The sequence below is a fragment of the Sebastes fasciatus genome, chromosome 4 (genome assembly GCF_043250625.1).
Source record: "Sebastes fasciatus isolate fSebFas1 chromosome 4, fSebFas1.pri, whole genome shotgun sequence".
In the NCBI taxonomy this organism is placed as follows: Eukaryota; Metazoa; Chordata; class Actinopteri; order Perciformes; family Sebastidae; genus Sebastes; species Sebastes fasciatus.
The window spans coordinates 21,361,824-21,379,938 of NC_133798.1; the positions used below are offsets into that span (position 1 = coordinate 21,361,824).

General features: G+C 38.7%; 2 protein-coding genes across 2 annotated transcripts; one reads left to right on the forward strand and one right to left on the reverse strand.

The window, feature by feature from the left end:
- Window positions 1–800: 800 nt before the first annotated feature.
- Window positions 801–9,392, forward strand: ighmbp2 (immunoglobulin mu DNA binding protein 2). Its single transcript, XM_074632740.1, has 16 exons — window positions 801–1,027; window positions 2,503–2,585; window positions 2,775–2,944; window positions 3,042–3,237; window positions 3,324–3,421; window positions 3,596–3,759; window positions 3,913–4,113; window positions 4,674–4,821; window positions 4,911–5,085; window positions 6,346–6,528; window positions 6,625–6,743; window positions 6,831–6,925; window positions 7,625–7,748; window positions 7,842–8,678; window positions 8,752–8,951; window positions 9,115–9,392. Exons 2-16 carry the CDS (start codon window positions 2,509–2,511, stop codon window positions 9,313–9,315), a joined length of 2,988 nt encoding a protein of 995 aa, XP_074488841.1. The 5' UTR covers window positions 801–1,027; window positions 2,503–2,508; the 3' UTR covers window positions 9,316–9,392.
- A 144-nt stretch (window positions 9,393–9,536) lies between these two features.
- Window positions 9,537–17,393, reverse strand: LOC141766152 (zinc-binding protein A33-like). Its single transcript, XM_074632741.1, has 6 exons — window positions 16,974–17,393; window positions 15,766–15,861; window positions 15,416–15,646; window positions 10,405–10,427; window positions 10,204–10,322; window positions 9,537–10,126 (listed from the first exon to the last, which is right to left on the reverse strand). The coding sequence occupies exons 1-6, from the start codon at window positions 17,364–17,366 to the stop codon at window positions 9,576–9,578; spliced, it is 1,413 nt and encodes a 470-aa protein (XP_074488842.1). The 5' UTR covers window positions 17,367–17,393; the 3' UTR covers window positions 9,537–9,575.
- Window positions 17,394–18,115: the final 722 nt, after the last annotated feature.

Here is an 18,115-nt window from a genome sequence, read left to right on the forward strand (position 1 = left end):
GTCAGCGAGCCGCCCCTCCCTGCTTGATGGTATGATCCTTGACTGTCATCACCTGATTGGTTGCACGGACGTCAATAAAACAACATTCAGTCAGTCAGTGCATGGAGTGCCCGTGGTGCGGAGAAGATCATCCTATCATTCTACCTTGAATTAATAAAAAAATATATACATATATAAAAAAATTAAAACGTCTCTGATGGTACGTGTCCACAGGCTCCGTGCTTTCCACGCTCCCCATTCATTGTCTATGCAAGCAGCCGCGCAATGCATTCCGGTAGCGTGGCGTCGCGATTCGAGAGACTAGGCGTGCAGGAAGCCCGCTCCTCATTTGCATAAAGTCCTGGCTACTTTATGCAAATCACGGGCGTCCGACGCGACTCGCCGCCTCTCGAAACTCCTGAAGATCTTTTAAAATAAACGTTGTCGATCCAAAATAAAGACATATTCAGCAACTGCATGGATTATTTCTCGCCTCAAATGTTTTCAGAAACACATTTCGGTGAACTATTTTTGTGAAATAAGAGAAGAAAGTTTCCAAACGAGCCTCCATACTGGTTCCAGTTTGAAGCAGCAGCCAACAGCGGGAAAGCGTTCCTCCAATCAGGAGCCGAGTGCCTTGTTTCTAGGGACAGCCCACCAAGCGTCCAATGTTGGGAAGCGTCGCGTCGCCTCGCGATAAAAAAACGCCCCTGTGGACACGTACCATCAGACAGGAGCCGGCTCTTATCTTTCACTTAAAAGAGCCGGCTCTTTGAACCGACTCTTTTAGCCAGCTCTTTTAGCCGGTTCGTTCGTGACCGACACATCACTAGAGTGAAGCGACGTCATCTGGGAGCCGTTAGGTGGCGGTGTAGCAGCTAGCAGCTAACACGCTAGCACCATAGAAGAAGACCAGCTAGATCAGTCAAACAACCTGTGCAACGGTAGAGATTAACAAGATACTTCCAGGTTGTGTCGCATGAATCAACACGATCTGTTATCTCTCTAGCTGTCTCTTCAGACGTTCACCTGACATCAACATCACCGGGTGAGTGTTTCATGCTAACTGTAGCATGCTAAAGTAAAGCTAACACATTAGCATTCATGAAGCTTTAAGATTACAGCTGAACTCTACTCGTTTAACCTCATGATTAGTCTTAACGAACTACAATCAATACAATGGTTATTCATGAGAGGAAAAACATGAGTCTGTAACGTTATAACAAGATGTACCGTATTATTGATCCATGTATGAGACTTTATGCTTTCTGTATTGAACTGCTCTTTAACAAAGGTACAGATACATAGACAAGTCAACAACAACAAGACAATAAGACAAAAGACAAATTACATATACGTTTAATAATGCCAGGGTTTGTGTTTGTTATATACATCATATTATATTCATATAATAATTTATAAGTCTTAGTTTGTTGTTAATATAGGGTATGATGGTGCTATACTGTTTAAATTATTATTATTTATTATTTTTTTTCACAATATTTTTATTATGCTTTTAAACACAAACACCGACAAAACCAACAATAAATCAGCACACATTGGTCACAATAACTAAACACCAGATTTGGATCCCTAACACACAGTATACATAGCACCTAATATACTCAAAGAGATGATTGTACACAATCACATATGTATTTGAAAAATCAAAGCATCTATGTATGTATATGTATATGTATAGGGATAAGGAGGCGCTCAGTCCGTTACAATTTACCGCAGTCGACACTGATGCAACAAAACATTTTAAGAAAAATAAGAAAACAAAACAAAATAAATAAGTCAACAAATAAATATCTCGCCCTACGACCCAAAAATGGCCCTTTGGCGAATTTTCAATATTGCAATCTATCAGACCCTTTAGTTCAAGTTTTTTCACCAACATATTTAAAAAAGGATGTCCAAGTCTTAAAGAAATCACCCATTTTACATTTAAATCTGTATGTTAGATATTCCATTGATATTAGCTCAAATATCAGTTTATACCACTACACAACTGTTGGTGTTTTTTTTTTGTTTTTTTTCCACTAATATGTTCATTGGGTTTCCCTATTTTCACAAACACAATAAGGATAAAGAAAAAAGAGAAAAAAAAACACAAAAAAACCCACTGGTACAGCTCAGGTAAAAAAAAAAAAAAAAATGTATATAGGAGGTCATAGGAAATAGTCCATAGTGCAGGGAAGTCACAGGATATATGAGTTAATGTTCAAGAGACTCCTTGTTTAAATTAATTAATAAAATGCAGTAAAGTTGGCTTGGTTCCTGACCACTTTGTCTTATGGATATGAAATTTTCCCAAAATAATAAATAATTGTATTATATACAGCATGTTATTTCCAATCTTATCTTGACTAAAATATAGCATTGCATTAAACATATTTATTCAAGGACCCCCGGGGGTCCCCGTCGCCCACTTTGAAAACCACTGGCTTTAGTGAAGTAGTACTGACATGTTATTTTGGATCTGTGGTGTAACACTGATCATCTTTTGGTTCTTTTTAGTGAGTGATGGCGGTGGAAAAATTTGTGTCAAAGACACTTGAACTTCTACAGGAGGAGAGGGAGGCTGAAATAGAGGAGACCAGGTATGTAAAATAACATCCAGACTGTGATACTTTACTAAATGAAGGGATCATTCAGCAATTTTGCTCTGCACTTCCATGAAATTGGAATTTGGAAGAGACCCACCTGGTATGGGTCAAGCTCCAAAAACACGAGATCCTGCACTTCCCATAATGGCACTATAAAATGACAGTCTTGTTTTTTGCCCCCAGGTTATGGCGGGAGAACATCTCTCTGAAGGATCTTCAAAATAAAGGAGTTTGCCTGCTGAAATTGCAGATAGCAAGTCAGTCCACTGGCCTGTACGGTCGTACGGTCGTCGTCCTCGAGCCAAGAAAATATCTTGGTTTCACATCTCTGCCAAGCAACAGCTTTGGACCTGGTGAGATGGAAGAAAAAACCCAAAACTGATCTCTGGGTTTCTTTGTGAATTCAGTTGAATATTTTGTTTAATGTGACGTTTATGTATTTTGTTACAGGGGACATAGTTGGCTTGTATGACACTGGCGGATGCAGCGAAGCCTCACAGATAGGCACAGGAATAGTGACGAGGGTGAGCCAAGCTTCTGTAAGTGTGGCCTTTGACGATTCCAACGATGGCCTCAGCTTTGATACAGATGCGCTTCACAACCTCTTAAAGTTGGCAAATGACGTCACCTACAAACGAATGAAGAAGTGAGTGACATTTCTAATGTAAGACGGATACAAGTGAGTTATGAAACCTTGAAACAACTTATTTTCTCTGTGTTTTGTGATTGCAGGGCCTTGAATACATTAAATGGATACGGCAATGGACCAGCTGCCAATCTGATAAATGTTCTTTTTGGAGACTCAAAACCTTCTTCTCAATCACAGCCAAGTACGTCTGCTTTACAAAGCAAATATTATCAAAAGATGGTTGCTCTATCAAATTGTGCTTAGCCTTTACACAAGTATGCAGCACACTCTTTATACTAAATTTCAAAACCTTACAAATCGGCATGAATCATACAATCCTAACACTAATTCTGGGTATCCTGTTATGTTTCATCAGATGAAGTTGAATTCTTTAACTCGAACCTGGATGATTCCCAGAGAGAAGCTGTGTCCTTTACTCTGTCTCAGAGAGAACTGGCTGTGATTCATGGACCACCAGGCACTGGGAAAACCACCACAGTAGTGGAGATCATCCTGCAAGCAGTCAAACGAGGCCAAAAGGTGCAAAACGTAGATTTTTATTAGTGTATATGTGAATATTTTTTCTCCTACTGATTAATTCAGTTACATTTACTGTGTTCTGTCGCTGTCAGTTGTCATTGCGTCTCAGTCTAGACAGGATCATGTTCATATTTGGATTCTGTGTTTGTGCAGGTCCTGTGCTGTGCGCCCTCTAACGTGGCTGTGGATAATTTAGTGGAGAGGTTAGCCCGGTGCAAGGCGAAGGTCCTGAGGCTGGGTCACCCTGCCAGACTGCTGGAGTCCATACAGAAACATTCACTAGATGCCATCCTCGCGCAGAGTGACAACGCAAACATCATCGCTGACATCCGTAACGACATCGATAAAGCATTTGTAAGTATTTTAGTGTGTGTCATCTTGATTGATTTGTTATATGTATGTATTTATGTGTGTGTGTCTATATATGTATTAGGGCTGTCAATCAATTAAAATTAAAATATTGAATCGAGATTAATCGTATGATTGTCCATAGTTAATTGCGATTAATTACAAATTTTTTATCTGTTCAAAATGTACCTTAAAGGGAGATTTCAGTGTCAGTGTGCTGACTGGACTATGATTTGTTCCAAACTGCATGTGATTGTCATAAAGTGGGCATGTCTGTAAAGGGGAGACTCGTGGGTACCCATAGAACCCATTTTCATTCACATATCTTGAGGTCAGAGGTCAAGGGACCCCTTTGAAAATGGCCATGCCAGTTTTTTCTCACCAAAATTTAGCGCAAGTTTGGAGCGTTATTTAACCTGTTTCCCAACAAAAATTGCAAGTTGAGTTAAAGAAATTAGTTGTGTTAAAATGAATTTGCGTTATCACATTAACTTTGACAGTCCTAATATATGTATGTGTATATACAGTATATGTATGAATGTAATATTTATTTATTTATTTTCAAGATCGGAATGAAAAAGATGCGTGAAAAAGGAGAGCGGGGGAACTTCAAAAGGGAAATAGGGGAGCTTAGAAAAGAGCTGAAAACAAGGGAAGCAACAGCCATCGCCCAGATCCTAAAAAGGGCTGATGTTGTGTTATCAACCAACACGGGTCAGTATTGGCCTTGAGTGAAGAAAATGTAATTCAGTCGTTGCAGTGCTGATGAAAGGCAATCACAGAGCACTTGTCTGTGTCTGCAGGTGCTGGTGACTCCGGCCCTCTGAAGTTCCTGCCGGCAGAGCATTTTGATTGGGTGGTGATAGACGAGTGCGCTCAGGCTCTGGAGAGCAGTTGCTGGATCGCCCTGCTCAGAGCGCGCAAGTGTATTCTGGCTGGAGACTACAAGCAGTTACCACCTACTATCAAATCTCAAAAGTAAAGAAACAGGCTTTCCTCTTTTTATGCATTCATATATAAATATAAATAACATTCAGGATCTTGTATTTGTCCTGTGACAACAACTGAAACATTTTCCTTAAAGCCCCTGAAAACATATGAAGTATTTCTTCATAACATTAAATATTTATGACTAAATAAGCAACAATCAGAGTTAAACTCTTAAAGCTGCAGTCGGTCACTTTGAGCAAATATGGTAAAAGGTTATTTTTATAAAACGGTCACTATATCCTGACCGTAGTCCAAGAGACAGGTAATCTGAAAAAAGTCATGTGCCTCTGCCTCCTCCTCGTGCTCCTAATGGCATTTGCAAGTTTCAAGCACCGCCGACCGGTCAGAGCAAACTTTCTCATTTTACAGCTAAACAGTACACTACAAGATGTTTCTGAAAACATTTTAGGAGAGAAATAGATATTACAGTAACAGAATATTGATTCACATTTGATCAGCGCTGCCTAGTTTGACTGCTTGATCGGAGTTTTCAAGTTTCGTGAGCAGTGATCGAGAGCTGCTGTAGAGTCTCCTCGGCTCTGATTGGTCTGTCTCATGCACTACTGTCAGGATACAGTGACCGTTTTATGAAAATAACTTTTTGTCATATTTGCTCAAAGTTACCAACTTTGGCTTTAAATAACAACTCGGGTAACAACATGTTTTTTCTGAGGTTAAACACTCAGAAACTCAGCTAACCTGCTTCATCAGAACTGTTTGGGTGTTGTTTGATCAGATTTTACTGACAGTGCAACATGTCTCATCACATTTTGACTCAAATGCTAAATTCTGATTGGTGAACAGAAATATGTGACATCACCCTTTACCAATTGAGCCCTGCCCACGTCAAACCAGTGAGAACATCACAGATAAAAATATAAATACAGAAATCTCTAGGGCTGCTCTCGACCAAAGGAATTCTTAGTCGACTAACACTCATACGTCTGCTTATAAGTTTCTTAGAAATAAGTCATTCAGCATGAAAAAAGGATAGAAAACGACTAATCCACTTGAGAAATCTTCATCAACTAATACCGATTAGTCGACTAAGAGAGGGCAGCCCTTGAAATCTCTCCTATGAAATAAAGAAAACTGTTCTAACTTTGCCAGAAAATGTGTGGTCTTGTAGGACCCCATCGGCCATAGTAAGAGGCTGGTTGAGAAATACGTTTTTAGAGCCTTTTTATTGGCTCTTGTTACATAATTTTTATATTTTGCTGCACATTGTTCTCTTTTTGTGCTCTACAGGGCTGCATCAAAAGGCTTGTCTCTCAGTCTCATGGAGAGACTCATCCAGATGTATGGCGACTCAGTGGTCCGTATGCTAACAGTTCAGTACCGCATGAACAGTGCCATCATGGAGTGGGCCTCCAAAGAGATGTACCAGGGAAGACTAACCGCCCACAGCTCTGTAGAGAGACACTTGTTAAAGTGGGTGTGAGCTTGATGATGGAAAGTGTCTCACTTTAGTATTTCAGTGAATGATAACTCATTAAAGTGTTGAAAATTATGTCTTTGATGCAAAAGAGATCTACCAGGTGTCTCCTGTGTTGAAGAAACCAGCACGCCACTTCTTCTTATCGACACTGCAGGCTGCGGTCTGAGTGAGATGGAGGTCGCAGATGCGCAGTCCAAAGGCAATCGGGGTTAGTCATTTTTATTGCAAAAAAAAAAAAAATTTTATTACAGTTAGTTTGTTGTGGGATCTAACGGTATGTTTACTTTATCCTCAGGTGAGGTGGACATTGTTGAATTGCACATAAAGGCGTTGACTGACGCCGGGATTAAAGCTAAAGACATCGCTGTTATTGCTCCGTACAATCTACAAGTAAGTCACTGATTTGAGGAATCGTAAAATATGTCTTAACCAGGGCTGTCAATCAATTATAATATTTAATCGCAAATTAATCACACATTTATCTGTTCAAAATGTACCTTAAAGGGAGATTTGTCAAGTATTTAATACTCTTATCAAGATGGGAGTGGGCAAATATGCTGCTTTATACAAATATATGTATATATTTATTATTGGAAATTATTTAACAACACAAAACAATGACAAATATTGTGCAGAAACCCTCACAGGTACTGCATTTAGCATAAAAAATATACTCAAATCATAACATTGCAAACTGCAGCCCAACAGGCAACAACAGCTGTCAGTGTGTCAGTGTGCTGACTTGACTATGACTTGCCCCAAACTGCATGTGATTATCATAAAGTGGGCATGTCTGTAAAGAGGAGACTCGTGGGTACCCAGAGAACCCATTTTCATTCACATATCTTGAGGTCAGAGGTCAAGGGACCCCTTTGAAAATGGCCATGCAAGGATTTCCTCGCCAAAATTTAGCGCAAGTTTTAGTGTGTTATTTAATCTCTGATTTACACTTACACAGTAACGAAAACAAAAATCCCCAAAATAGAAAATGTAATGTTAAATTAGAAATCTAAAGTGACATCAAAAGATCTAACCGTTGTCTCAAAATAACTCAGTGATGTGGTTTTTAATGTGTTTATCTCTGTAAAGGTCGATCTTCTGCGTCAGAAACTTTCTGCGAGGCACCCGGAGCTGGAGATAAAGTCAGTGGATGGATTTCAGGGCAGAGAGAAAGAGGCTGTGGTGTTGTCGTTAGTTCGGTCCAACAGAAAGGGTAATTTATTTTGCTGCGAAGTCGTGTCTGTTTCTGCCACACCATGAACTTTAGCGGCATTAACTTATGCATTTGTCCATTCTTTTACTTTAGGGGAAGTTGGATTTCTGTCCGAGGACAGAAGGATTAATGTGGCCGTTACACGTGCGAGACGTCACATCGCTGTTGTGTGCGACACCCAGACTGTCCAGAATCACGCTTTCCTGAAGTCCCTGATCGACCATATGACTGAGTTTGGTGAGGTCAGAACAGCATTTGAGTACATCCAAGACATCGTGCCACAGAACTACACCCGCGACCACAAAGATACAAAGGCCAACGTGTCTTCCAGCAGCTCCACATCCACCAAACAGAAGGTTAAAGATCAGCCTCCCAGCAGGGCGAAGCAACAACTAAAGACTACCACTGGTAGCAGCAGCAATATTGCACACACTGCTGGTACAGAGAAACACACAAAGTCCTGCATAACAGCACTGACAGAGGAAGAGCAGAAGAAGAACAGATGTGCCGAGATCAGAGCGCAGGTGGAGAGCTTTCTAAAGGACTTAAATCAGAGTGAACTACAGTTCCCATCATCGTTTAACTCTCATGACCGCCTGCTGGTGCACCAGATCGCTGAGGAGCTGGGCCTCGTGCATGAGAGTAAAGGTGAGGGGAAAGACAGGTGTATCACCGTCGCCAGGCCCGTGGTGTCAACACCAGCTGAGGAGCCAACACAAGAAGAAAAAGAAGACGCTCAGGAAGAAGAAACAGTCTTCAATCCCCAAAGAGAGCCACTGCATCAACCTTCAGTAGACTTGAAAAGTTTACATTTGGAGCGAATGAAGAGGGAGCAGCAGAAGAGGGAAGAAAATGCTCAACAAAAAAAGCAACAGAACAACCTCCCACCAGCTCAGGCCCAGTCGTCAAAGAAGCCCAAGTCTGCTAAAGGTTTGTAGTGTTATTTTAACCTGTCTGCTCCGTTATGTTTGCAACAATTCAACTCTTACAATTTCTCTTCCAGGAAAGAACAAAATGAAGCCAGGCGCCTGCGGCATCGCCGCTGCCGCCGCTCCAGATGATGACTTTTACACACTCATCAACGCTGTCGTGAAGGCCGACAGCGTGTGCAGTTTTGTCAAGTGTAAAGCTTCTGTGTTGATGCTTGGACAGCTTTGCATGTTCTGCAACAGGCAGTATTGTCTCAGTCATCATATACCAGAGGTAAGACAGGACTGAGTCATCCAAATGGTAGTTTGTGTTTTTATCAGGCTATGTAGCTGTATTGAAAATGAATGGATGCCAGAATAGTATTTTAATCTGCGTATTGATATTTCACAATAAGAGGAAAAAAAATGTTTTTGTTGTTGTTGTAATCCCCTTTTAGGTTCACGGCTGTGGAGATAAAGCCAAGTCTCATGCTCGGATGAGAATAAGCAAAGAAGGCGTTCTTTATGCCGGGAGTGGGAAGAAAGACAAATCCATGGACCCCAATAAGAAAGCCTATCTGCAAAGGAAGCTGGATTCTAAACTGAAAGATATGTCATCACAGAGGAAACCAAAAAAAGACCAAGAGAATGACAGATAATGATACCAAATCAACTCTACAAATTAACATAACTGACTTTGTTCTGAACAAGATTAAACGATTCAAATGTTTGAAAATGGTATGTCTCATTTATAGTATGTCAGTACTAATAATAGTATCTAACCTTCAGTGGATACAGTACGGTATCATACAATTTGCTGCTGAATTTCATATTAAAGCTATGCAACTCGCTCCTTATTTTTGTTGGTCGTAGCAGCTCTAACACACTCAAAGTCTTGTTCAACTCTAGTGCCATCGGTCTACTCTACATCCACTTTTACTGTCAGAGGACAGATTGTCAGTGGGTTGGATTGTTTTCCCTCTTCACACAATCCAGGGGAGAAGTAGGGGAAAATCCTCTCTGTAAATCTGTCCTTGAATGTGTGTATTGTTGTCAAATCACCAGCGTTGATGAAAACGACTTTTCCTTTGTCATAGTCCAGCTGTACAGTAATTCTCTCAGGCTTTTGCTTCAACACGAGCTTGGTGCGAGGCAAGGTCTGAGCCCAGAATGAGTCTCCTTTGCACAGGCCGATCACCCAGAAGCCCTCTGTTGGGTAGAGGAAGGCGGTACTCTGCCTTTTGATGGAGTCTTGGGCCACTCCGATGTACCAGTCTTTTCCCTGGCCCACGTCCACGGTCCAGCTGTGCTTCCCGAATGTGAAGCTGGTGGCTCCCAGCACACACACACGGCTGGTGCAGCGCTCAGGATTGTCAGGTAGGAGCTGCTTACTGCTGTACTGTACACAGGTCAACTCTTCAGAGAGCTTTAAGTTGGATTGGGCCGTGTTTGGATCCAGAATGATGGGAACTGAAAGTATAAACAGAATTCAGTACATTGAAAATACTTAATGGTGAACTTTTTTAAGCCATTGTATGTTCACCCACCACATGTGACGATGTTGGCCATCTTCTTCCAAATTCCAAACTTAAGTAATCCCAGATGCTTTGCAGAGTAGATCAGGATATCTCTGATGCATTCTGGCTCTTTAATGTTGCATTTGGCCCTAAAAACATGTTGGAATAATTACAACATTGTCTTATGGAGACAGTTGGTGCTAATTTTGTCAGAAAGTGAGTTATGCGTACCTTTTCTTTGTCTGCTTGTAGTCCTTAAGTTACAGAAAGAAAGTGAAGAAATACATCTCATAAACAAAATGTTAGATGTGTAGTTTTATGCACATCACATGTATGTACAAGTATTCAATATTTAAACAGAAAATCTACATCATCCTACATCGTGTTTTTTAGCCATACAAGTGGCGTGTGTCGCAGCAATGTTGATCTTTCTGTCTCCCACATTGATCCAGACAGAATCCCTTACAGCGTACTATACTACGACTTTTTAAGACATACTATACTGACTTTTTTTTTTTTTTTTTTTTTTTTTTTTTTATAACTCTTTCAAGATACTATCCTCTTGACTTTTTTTTTCAACGTACTATACTGACTTTGTATTTTACTCTTTTCTTTCGACATACTATGCTAAGACTATTTTTCGACATACTATATATTATGACTTTAATTTTTTCGACATACTATACTATGACTTTTTCATTATTTCGACATACTATGACTTTCTTTAAAATATTTTTTCGACGTACTATACTATGACTTTTTTATTATTTCGACATACTATACTATGACTTTTTACAAAATACTATGACTTTTTAAACATTTTTGACGTACTATACTATGACTTTTTTAATATTCTTTCAACATATTATGCAATTACTTTTTTTATATTTATTCGACATACTATACTATGACTTTAAAAAACAATTTGACATACTATACTATGACTTTTTTAACTATTTTTTTGACCACTATACTATGACTTTTTTTTTCTTTTTTTCGACATACTATACTATGACTTTTTTCAACATAATATATGACTTTTTTTCGACATACCATACTAAGGGTTTTTTTTTTCGGTTTTTTCCGACATGATATACCATGACTATCTTTTTTTTAAACAAATTCTACCATGACTTTTAAAAAAAAAAAAATTATGATATTTTTTGTGGCGACCCTCCACTCCACTAGGTGTCCCTGAGTCCTGGCTCTTCTTTGTCTTTCAGGATCTGGGCCGTCAGCTTCCTGAGCCACACGTCAACCCAGTATGGGGACTGATATAGGCTGTTTTCGAAACCGCATACTATACTAGTAGTACGTACTGATTTGGCCAAAATGTAGTATGTAGTATGCAGTATGCGAACAAAAGCAAAATCTCCAGTATGCCAGAAATACCCGGATGACGTACTGATTTGGAAAAATTCTCCAGTATGCATCAGACCAGTCTAGCTCGCCCACTGTATCCCACAATGCAAAGCGCCGGAACAGCACAGGCTACGGGTATAAAAACAGCAGCCAGAAGCTGCTCTTTTTTTACGTTTTCTGTAGCCATTTCAACACTAAATTCACTTCTGAACGTTTTTGAGGCGAGAAATCAACTGTGTAGATTATTAATATCGGCAGTTTTACGAAGTTAGATGGCGAATCGAACATTTGTTCCACCGTTGTCGGAGTTTAGAAGCTCCACAGAATACCGTGACAGCCAGCGAGCGCCTGCCCGGGTCGCTGCCAGCAAGCCGGGTAGTCACGCTCAGAGACCGCTATGAGCTGCTGGAGCTCTCTAGAGACCGGTCTGTAGACGAGAGGCTTTGATTTCCTTGTTGACGGATAGTTTGTTTAAATATCACAACACAGATGTCCATTATAAATTAACAGGAACCTGTGTTTATTTGCCTTTTTTCGAGTTAAAAAGCTCCACAATCACCCGCGGGCGTAGCTCGCTGGAGAGCCGGCCAGTGACGCTCACAGAGCGGCTGCAGAGCAGCAGAGTGGCGAGGGGAGAGGAGAGGAAGAGGAGAGAGAAGAGGAGAGGAGAGGAAGAGGAGAGAGAAGAGGAGAGGAGAGGAAGAGGAGAGAGAAGAGGAGAGGAGAGAGAAGATGAGGAGAGGAAGAGGAGAGAGAAGATGAGAGGAGAGGAAGAGGAGAGAGAAGAGGAGAGGAGAAGAAGAGGAGAGAGAAGAGGAGAGGGAAAGAGCAGCTTCTGACGGGGCAGAGAGGTTCCTGATGAGACAACATGACACTTTTTTAACATGTCTCTAATATCTGGAGGGAGATCAGTCCTTTTGCTGTAACTGAAAAAGCAGTTTGAGTAAAGTAAACGTTGTGGATGAATGTTTTATATTTCCCGTCTCTCCTCGTTGATGATCCTGTTTGTCGGACTTCTTTATGAGCTGTCAGAATAAATAGTTTAAACCTGCAGTATCTTATAAAGTAAACAAGCACAACATAAACAACAAAATCAAAGTTGTATTTTTTGATAATATTGTAATAGTGGTACAAGTTAGTTTTTTTGTCCTGTGCTTTAAGAGCTGGTTTGAAGGCTTAAGCCTCGTCTAGCATACTGCTAAATACATCACTTTAACTGTCACATACTGCATACTACTGAGGAACGCAGTATACAGTATGTACTGTATACTGCATACTGCATACTGCGCTCCTCAGTAGTATGCAGTATGTACTGTATACTGCATACTGCGCTCCTCAGTAGTATGCAGTATGCGGTTTCGAATACAGCCATAGGCTGTTTTCGAAACCGCATACTGCATACTACTGAGGAGCGCAGTATGCAGTATACAGTACATACTGTATACTGCGTTCCTCAGTAGTATGCAGTATGTGACAGTTAAAGTGATGTATTTAGCAGTATGCTAGACGAGGCTTAAACCTTCAAACCAGCTCTTAAAGCACAGGACAAAAAAACTAACTTGTACCACTATTACAATATTATCAAAAAATACAACTTTGATTTTGTTGTTTATGTTATGTTTGTTTACTTTATAAGATACTGCAGGTTTAAACTATTTATTCTGACAGCTCATAAAGAAGTCCGACAAACAGGATCATCAACGAGGAGAGACGGGAAATATAAAACATTCATCCACAACGTTTACTTTACTCAAACTGCTTTTTCAGTTACAGCAAAAGGACTGATCTCCCTCCAGATATTAGAGAAATGTTAAAAAAAGTGTCATGTTGTCTCATCAGGAATCTCTCTGCCCCGTCAGAAGCTGCTCTTTCCCTCTCCTCTTCTCTCTCCTCTTCCTCTCCTCTCATCTTCCCTCGCCACTCTGCTGCTCTACAGCCGCTCTGTGAGCGTCGCTGGCCGGCTCTCCAGCGAGCTATGCCCGCGGGTGATTGTGGAGCTTTTTAACTCGAAAAAAGGCAAATAAACACAGGTTCCTGTTAATTTATAATGGACATCTGTGTTGTGATATTTAAACAAACTATCCGTCAACAAGGAAATAAAAGCCTCTTGTCTACGAGACCGGAGTGAGCTCCAGCAGCTCATAGCGGTCTCTGAGCGTGACTACCCGGCTTGCTGGCAGCGACCCGGGCAGGCGCTCGCTGGCTGTCACGGTATTCTGTGGAGCTTCTAAACTCCGACAACGGTGGAACAAATGTTCGATTCGCCATCTAACTTCGTAAAACTGCCGATATTAATAATCTACACAGTTGATTTCTCGCCTCAAAAACTTTCAGAAGTGAATTTAGTGTTGAAATGGCTACAGAAAACGTAAAAAAAGAGCAGCTTTTGGCTGCTGTTTTTGTACCCATAGCCTGTACTGTTCCGGCGCTTTGCATTGTGGGATACAGTAGGCGAGATAGACTGGTCTGATGCATACTGGAGAATTTTTCCAAATCAGTACGTCATCCGGGTATTTTTGGCATACTGTAGATTTTGCTTTTGTTCGCACACTGCATACTACATACTACATTTTGGCCAAATCAGTACGTACTACTAGTATAGTATGCGGTTTCGAAAACAGCCATAGACTACCTTCCCTTGCTGGCATGGCTGCTGTTTTGGTTTCATTTGCTGCAGATATTTTCACACATCCACACTTGCGTACATGATTAACTTCCATGTTTGTTTAGTTATTTATTGTTGTGTTGTAAATAAATATGCTTATTTGTTACTCTTAAACTCGTCTGGTCTACTTACTTTGTCGAAGCTTTTGAGCCGGGCTCTGACAATACTATGACAGTCATAATATAGTATGTCGGGAAAAAAAAAGTCGTAGTATAGTATGTCCAAATTCTTTTTTAAAAACTCATAGTATAGTATGTCAGAAAAAAAAGTCATACTATAGTATGTCGGAATTTGTTTTTAAAAAGTCATAGTATAGTTTGTCAAAAGAAATTGAACAAAAAGTCATAATATTGTATGTTGAAAAAAAAGTCATAGTATAGTACCTTGAATTTTTTTTTTTTTATTAAAGTCATAGTATATTATGTCGAAAAAATAAAAAAAGTCATAGCATAGTATGTCGATTTATTTTTTTTTAAAAGTAAGTTTAGTATGTCGAAAAAAACAATAGTCATAGTATAGTATGTCGAAAATTTAAAAAAAGTCATATTTTAGTATGTTGAAAAAATTAAAAAGTAATTGTATAGAATGCCGAAAAGAAAGTCATCGTAAAGTATATCGAAAAACAAAAAAAAGTCAGAGTATATTATAGTAAGTCTTTTTTTCGACAAACTATACTATGACTTCTTTTAACTCTTTTTCCAACATACTATATATACTCTTGACTTTTTTTTCGACATACTATACTATTACTTTTTTTTAACATACTATACTATGACCTTTTTTTCAACATACTATGTATCACTTTTTTTTCAACATACTAAACTGACTTTTTTTTACTCTTTTTCCAACAGACTATACAATGACTTTTTCTTTTACTCTTTTGTCAACATACTATACTATGATTTTTTCATGACATACTATACTATGACTTTTTAATAACTTTTTTTATGACATGCTATATAGTATGACCTTTTTTATGACATTTTTGATGAGCATGTTGGATGGTTAACTTTATCTTGTCAGTGCCCATCAGCATATTGGTGCATATATTAGGCTTTGGTGACCATTTTTAAACATTTTGACCTAAAGAAGAGCTGTCTGGGATTGACATGTTGTCCATTTAAATACATTTGTGGTTTGGAGTCAGTGTGCAGATGTTATTTTTATCATCTTATGGCTTAAATTGCCACATTGTTGTGTAAATAATGGCTGTACCTGTAGGAATGTTAAGTCCTTTGCTCTCAAGTCTGCCTCAATATCACCGATGGTGGAGGAGAGGGTTTTGATTTGGTCCTTGATGTTTTCCAGCTTCTCACTCATCACCTGGGTCTTAATTTGCTCTTCCTGTTTCAGCAGTTTCAGTCTACTTTTTTCCTCCTCCCTAAGGAACAGGTGTAGCTTCTCAAATCCCTCCTTAATCGCCTCCTCACATTGAGAAGCTTGGCTCTGTAATGTCGAGGGAACTGGTTATTTTTGGCAGTAAACCAAAGGACTATTTGTGTGCCATGAAAGTATTTCACTTAATTATACTTACATAACCGAGGTGTGACCGGAGTGAATCTTACCTGTATATAGGTTTTGGTTTCCTCCCATTGCACCATGGTCTTCTTCAGTAGTCTGAGCTTTTTCCTTAAGGACTCCAGCATGGCTGAGATTTCTGTCTGAAATGTAAAAAAAAAAGAACCATTAAGAGTTCAAATCTGGAGCTGAAACAATTCTATTAGTCCATAGACCACATATATATTTGCAGCTATCTTGATAATCAATTTGCAACTTTTCTCTGCCTTATATCATTGTAAAATAAATTTGTTGAGTTTTAGACTGCTTGGTCTGGGAGACCGTGATGTGACACTTTTAATAGACTAAATTATAAATTAATTAAACCTGCAGTAGGCAGGATGTTTTTGGCCTCATTGGGCACAAATTCCATAATAACCTTTCAGCATATTGTAATTCAAGTGTTCTGAGAGAAAACTAGACTTCTGCACCTCCTCATGGCTCTGTTTTAAGTCTTTAAAAAATCTAGCCCAGGACGGGAGACTTTGGCCAATCACAGGTCATTTCAGAGAGAGAGCGTTCCTTATTTATTATTATTATTATTATTATTATTTATTATTTCCTTTATTTAATCCCACCCCTTCTCCATAAGTCAATTATTAATTATTAACCAGCTTCCTTATTGTGCCATACATATACTCTAATTAAATTTTCCTAAATTTGTCTAACTATAATTATTATTTATAATTGTAACTATAATTGTTATTATTTATAATTATTCTAACTATAATTATTATTTATAATTTGTCTAACTATAATTATTATTATTCTAACTATAATTATTACCTTTGATCTGTGTCATACAGAAATATAAATTAATTACTGATATAATTATCAGTAATTAATAATATATATATATATATATATGTATATATATATAAATAATATATATATACTAACAAAAACACTTGGCTGCTACATATTTATTTGCAACTATCTTTGCTACATTTCTCTGCATTGTAAACTACATTTTGTTTAGTTTTAGACTGCTTGGTCTGGGAAACTGTGATGGAATTTTTTTTTAATATATCAATCAATTGAGAAAACAATTAATCAATTATGAAAGTAATTGTTAGTTGCAGGCAGCCCTATTAATAAATCCCCTTTTACACCTAAACAAAACTACACAGTAGCAGCACATCTTTACTCTCACATATAGTTGTGTTTCTTGTATTATGTGCAGTATTAGTTCCCCAGTTTCTATGTTTTCTTTTACCTTCTTCTGCTCTGCTGCCTCCTCCACTGGGCTGCACTCGTGCACTTTATGCAGTCTGGACGTCTGGCAGACGAGACAGATGGGCTCTTGGTCATTGTGACAGAAAATCTTCAGCTTCTCGTTGTGAAGACGACAAACTTCTTGATTCCTGTTGTTGGTGTTTTGCTCTTGATATTTGTCCGCAGCTATCTTTAGTGGCAGGTTGATAGGAGGCCTCCCAAGGACAGACACAGTGCGACACACAGGACATTCACGACATCCTTTACATTCCCAGAACTTCTGTAAACAAACTCTGCAGATATTGTGGCCACATTTCAGCAGAACAGGGAGGTCATAAATCTCAGAGCATTGAGGACAAAGTAAGTCCACTTCAGAGACTGAAATGGCTGCCATCTGGCTGAAGAGCTGCTGCAAAGTGAGTTCAGGTTAAAGGACTTCTTCCTCTTCAGGTGTTGTGATTCCAGGCTGTCCAACCCTGAATGCCTGGTTTACAGTAACTTATGTAAAGGCTGGCAAACTAGTAGAACTGGTTAAATATGCACCAAGTATTCCAAAACCTGTTGTTGTTGTTAACTGACGGTGGCAGACTTACATTTACTTTCAGGTTTAAAATTAGTAACAAAAATCATGTAAAAATCTTTCTATAGCATATGGGATCCATGGATCATTTATATAGAATCTTATTAACCTTTCTAGGGTATTTACTTAATTATTAGTTATTATTTTCTATTATTTTCTACATGCTATTTTCTTTTTTCCTCTACATTTATTTAATTAATTAATTAATTAATTGATTTATTTATTCAAGGTTTCTATCTTACCACCATGAACTATACTAGTGTAGTACTTATTACTTTTAATTCTAACTAAGGCTGGCAAGCTAGTAGGACTGGTTAAATATGCACCAAGTATTCCAAAACCTGATGTTGTTAACTGATGGTGGCAGACTTACATTTACCTTTAGTTTTAAAATTAGTAACAAAAATCATGTAAACAATATTTAAAAAAAAACCTTGGAAAAAATAACCTATGCTATAAGAGGTAGCCTACAGAATTTCTATAGGATATTGGATCCATGGATCACTTATATAGAATTAACCTTTCTAGGGTATTTATTTAATTATTAGTTATTATTTTCTACA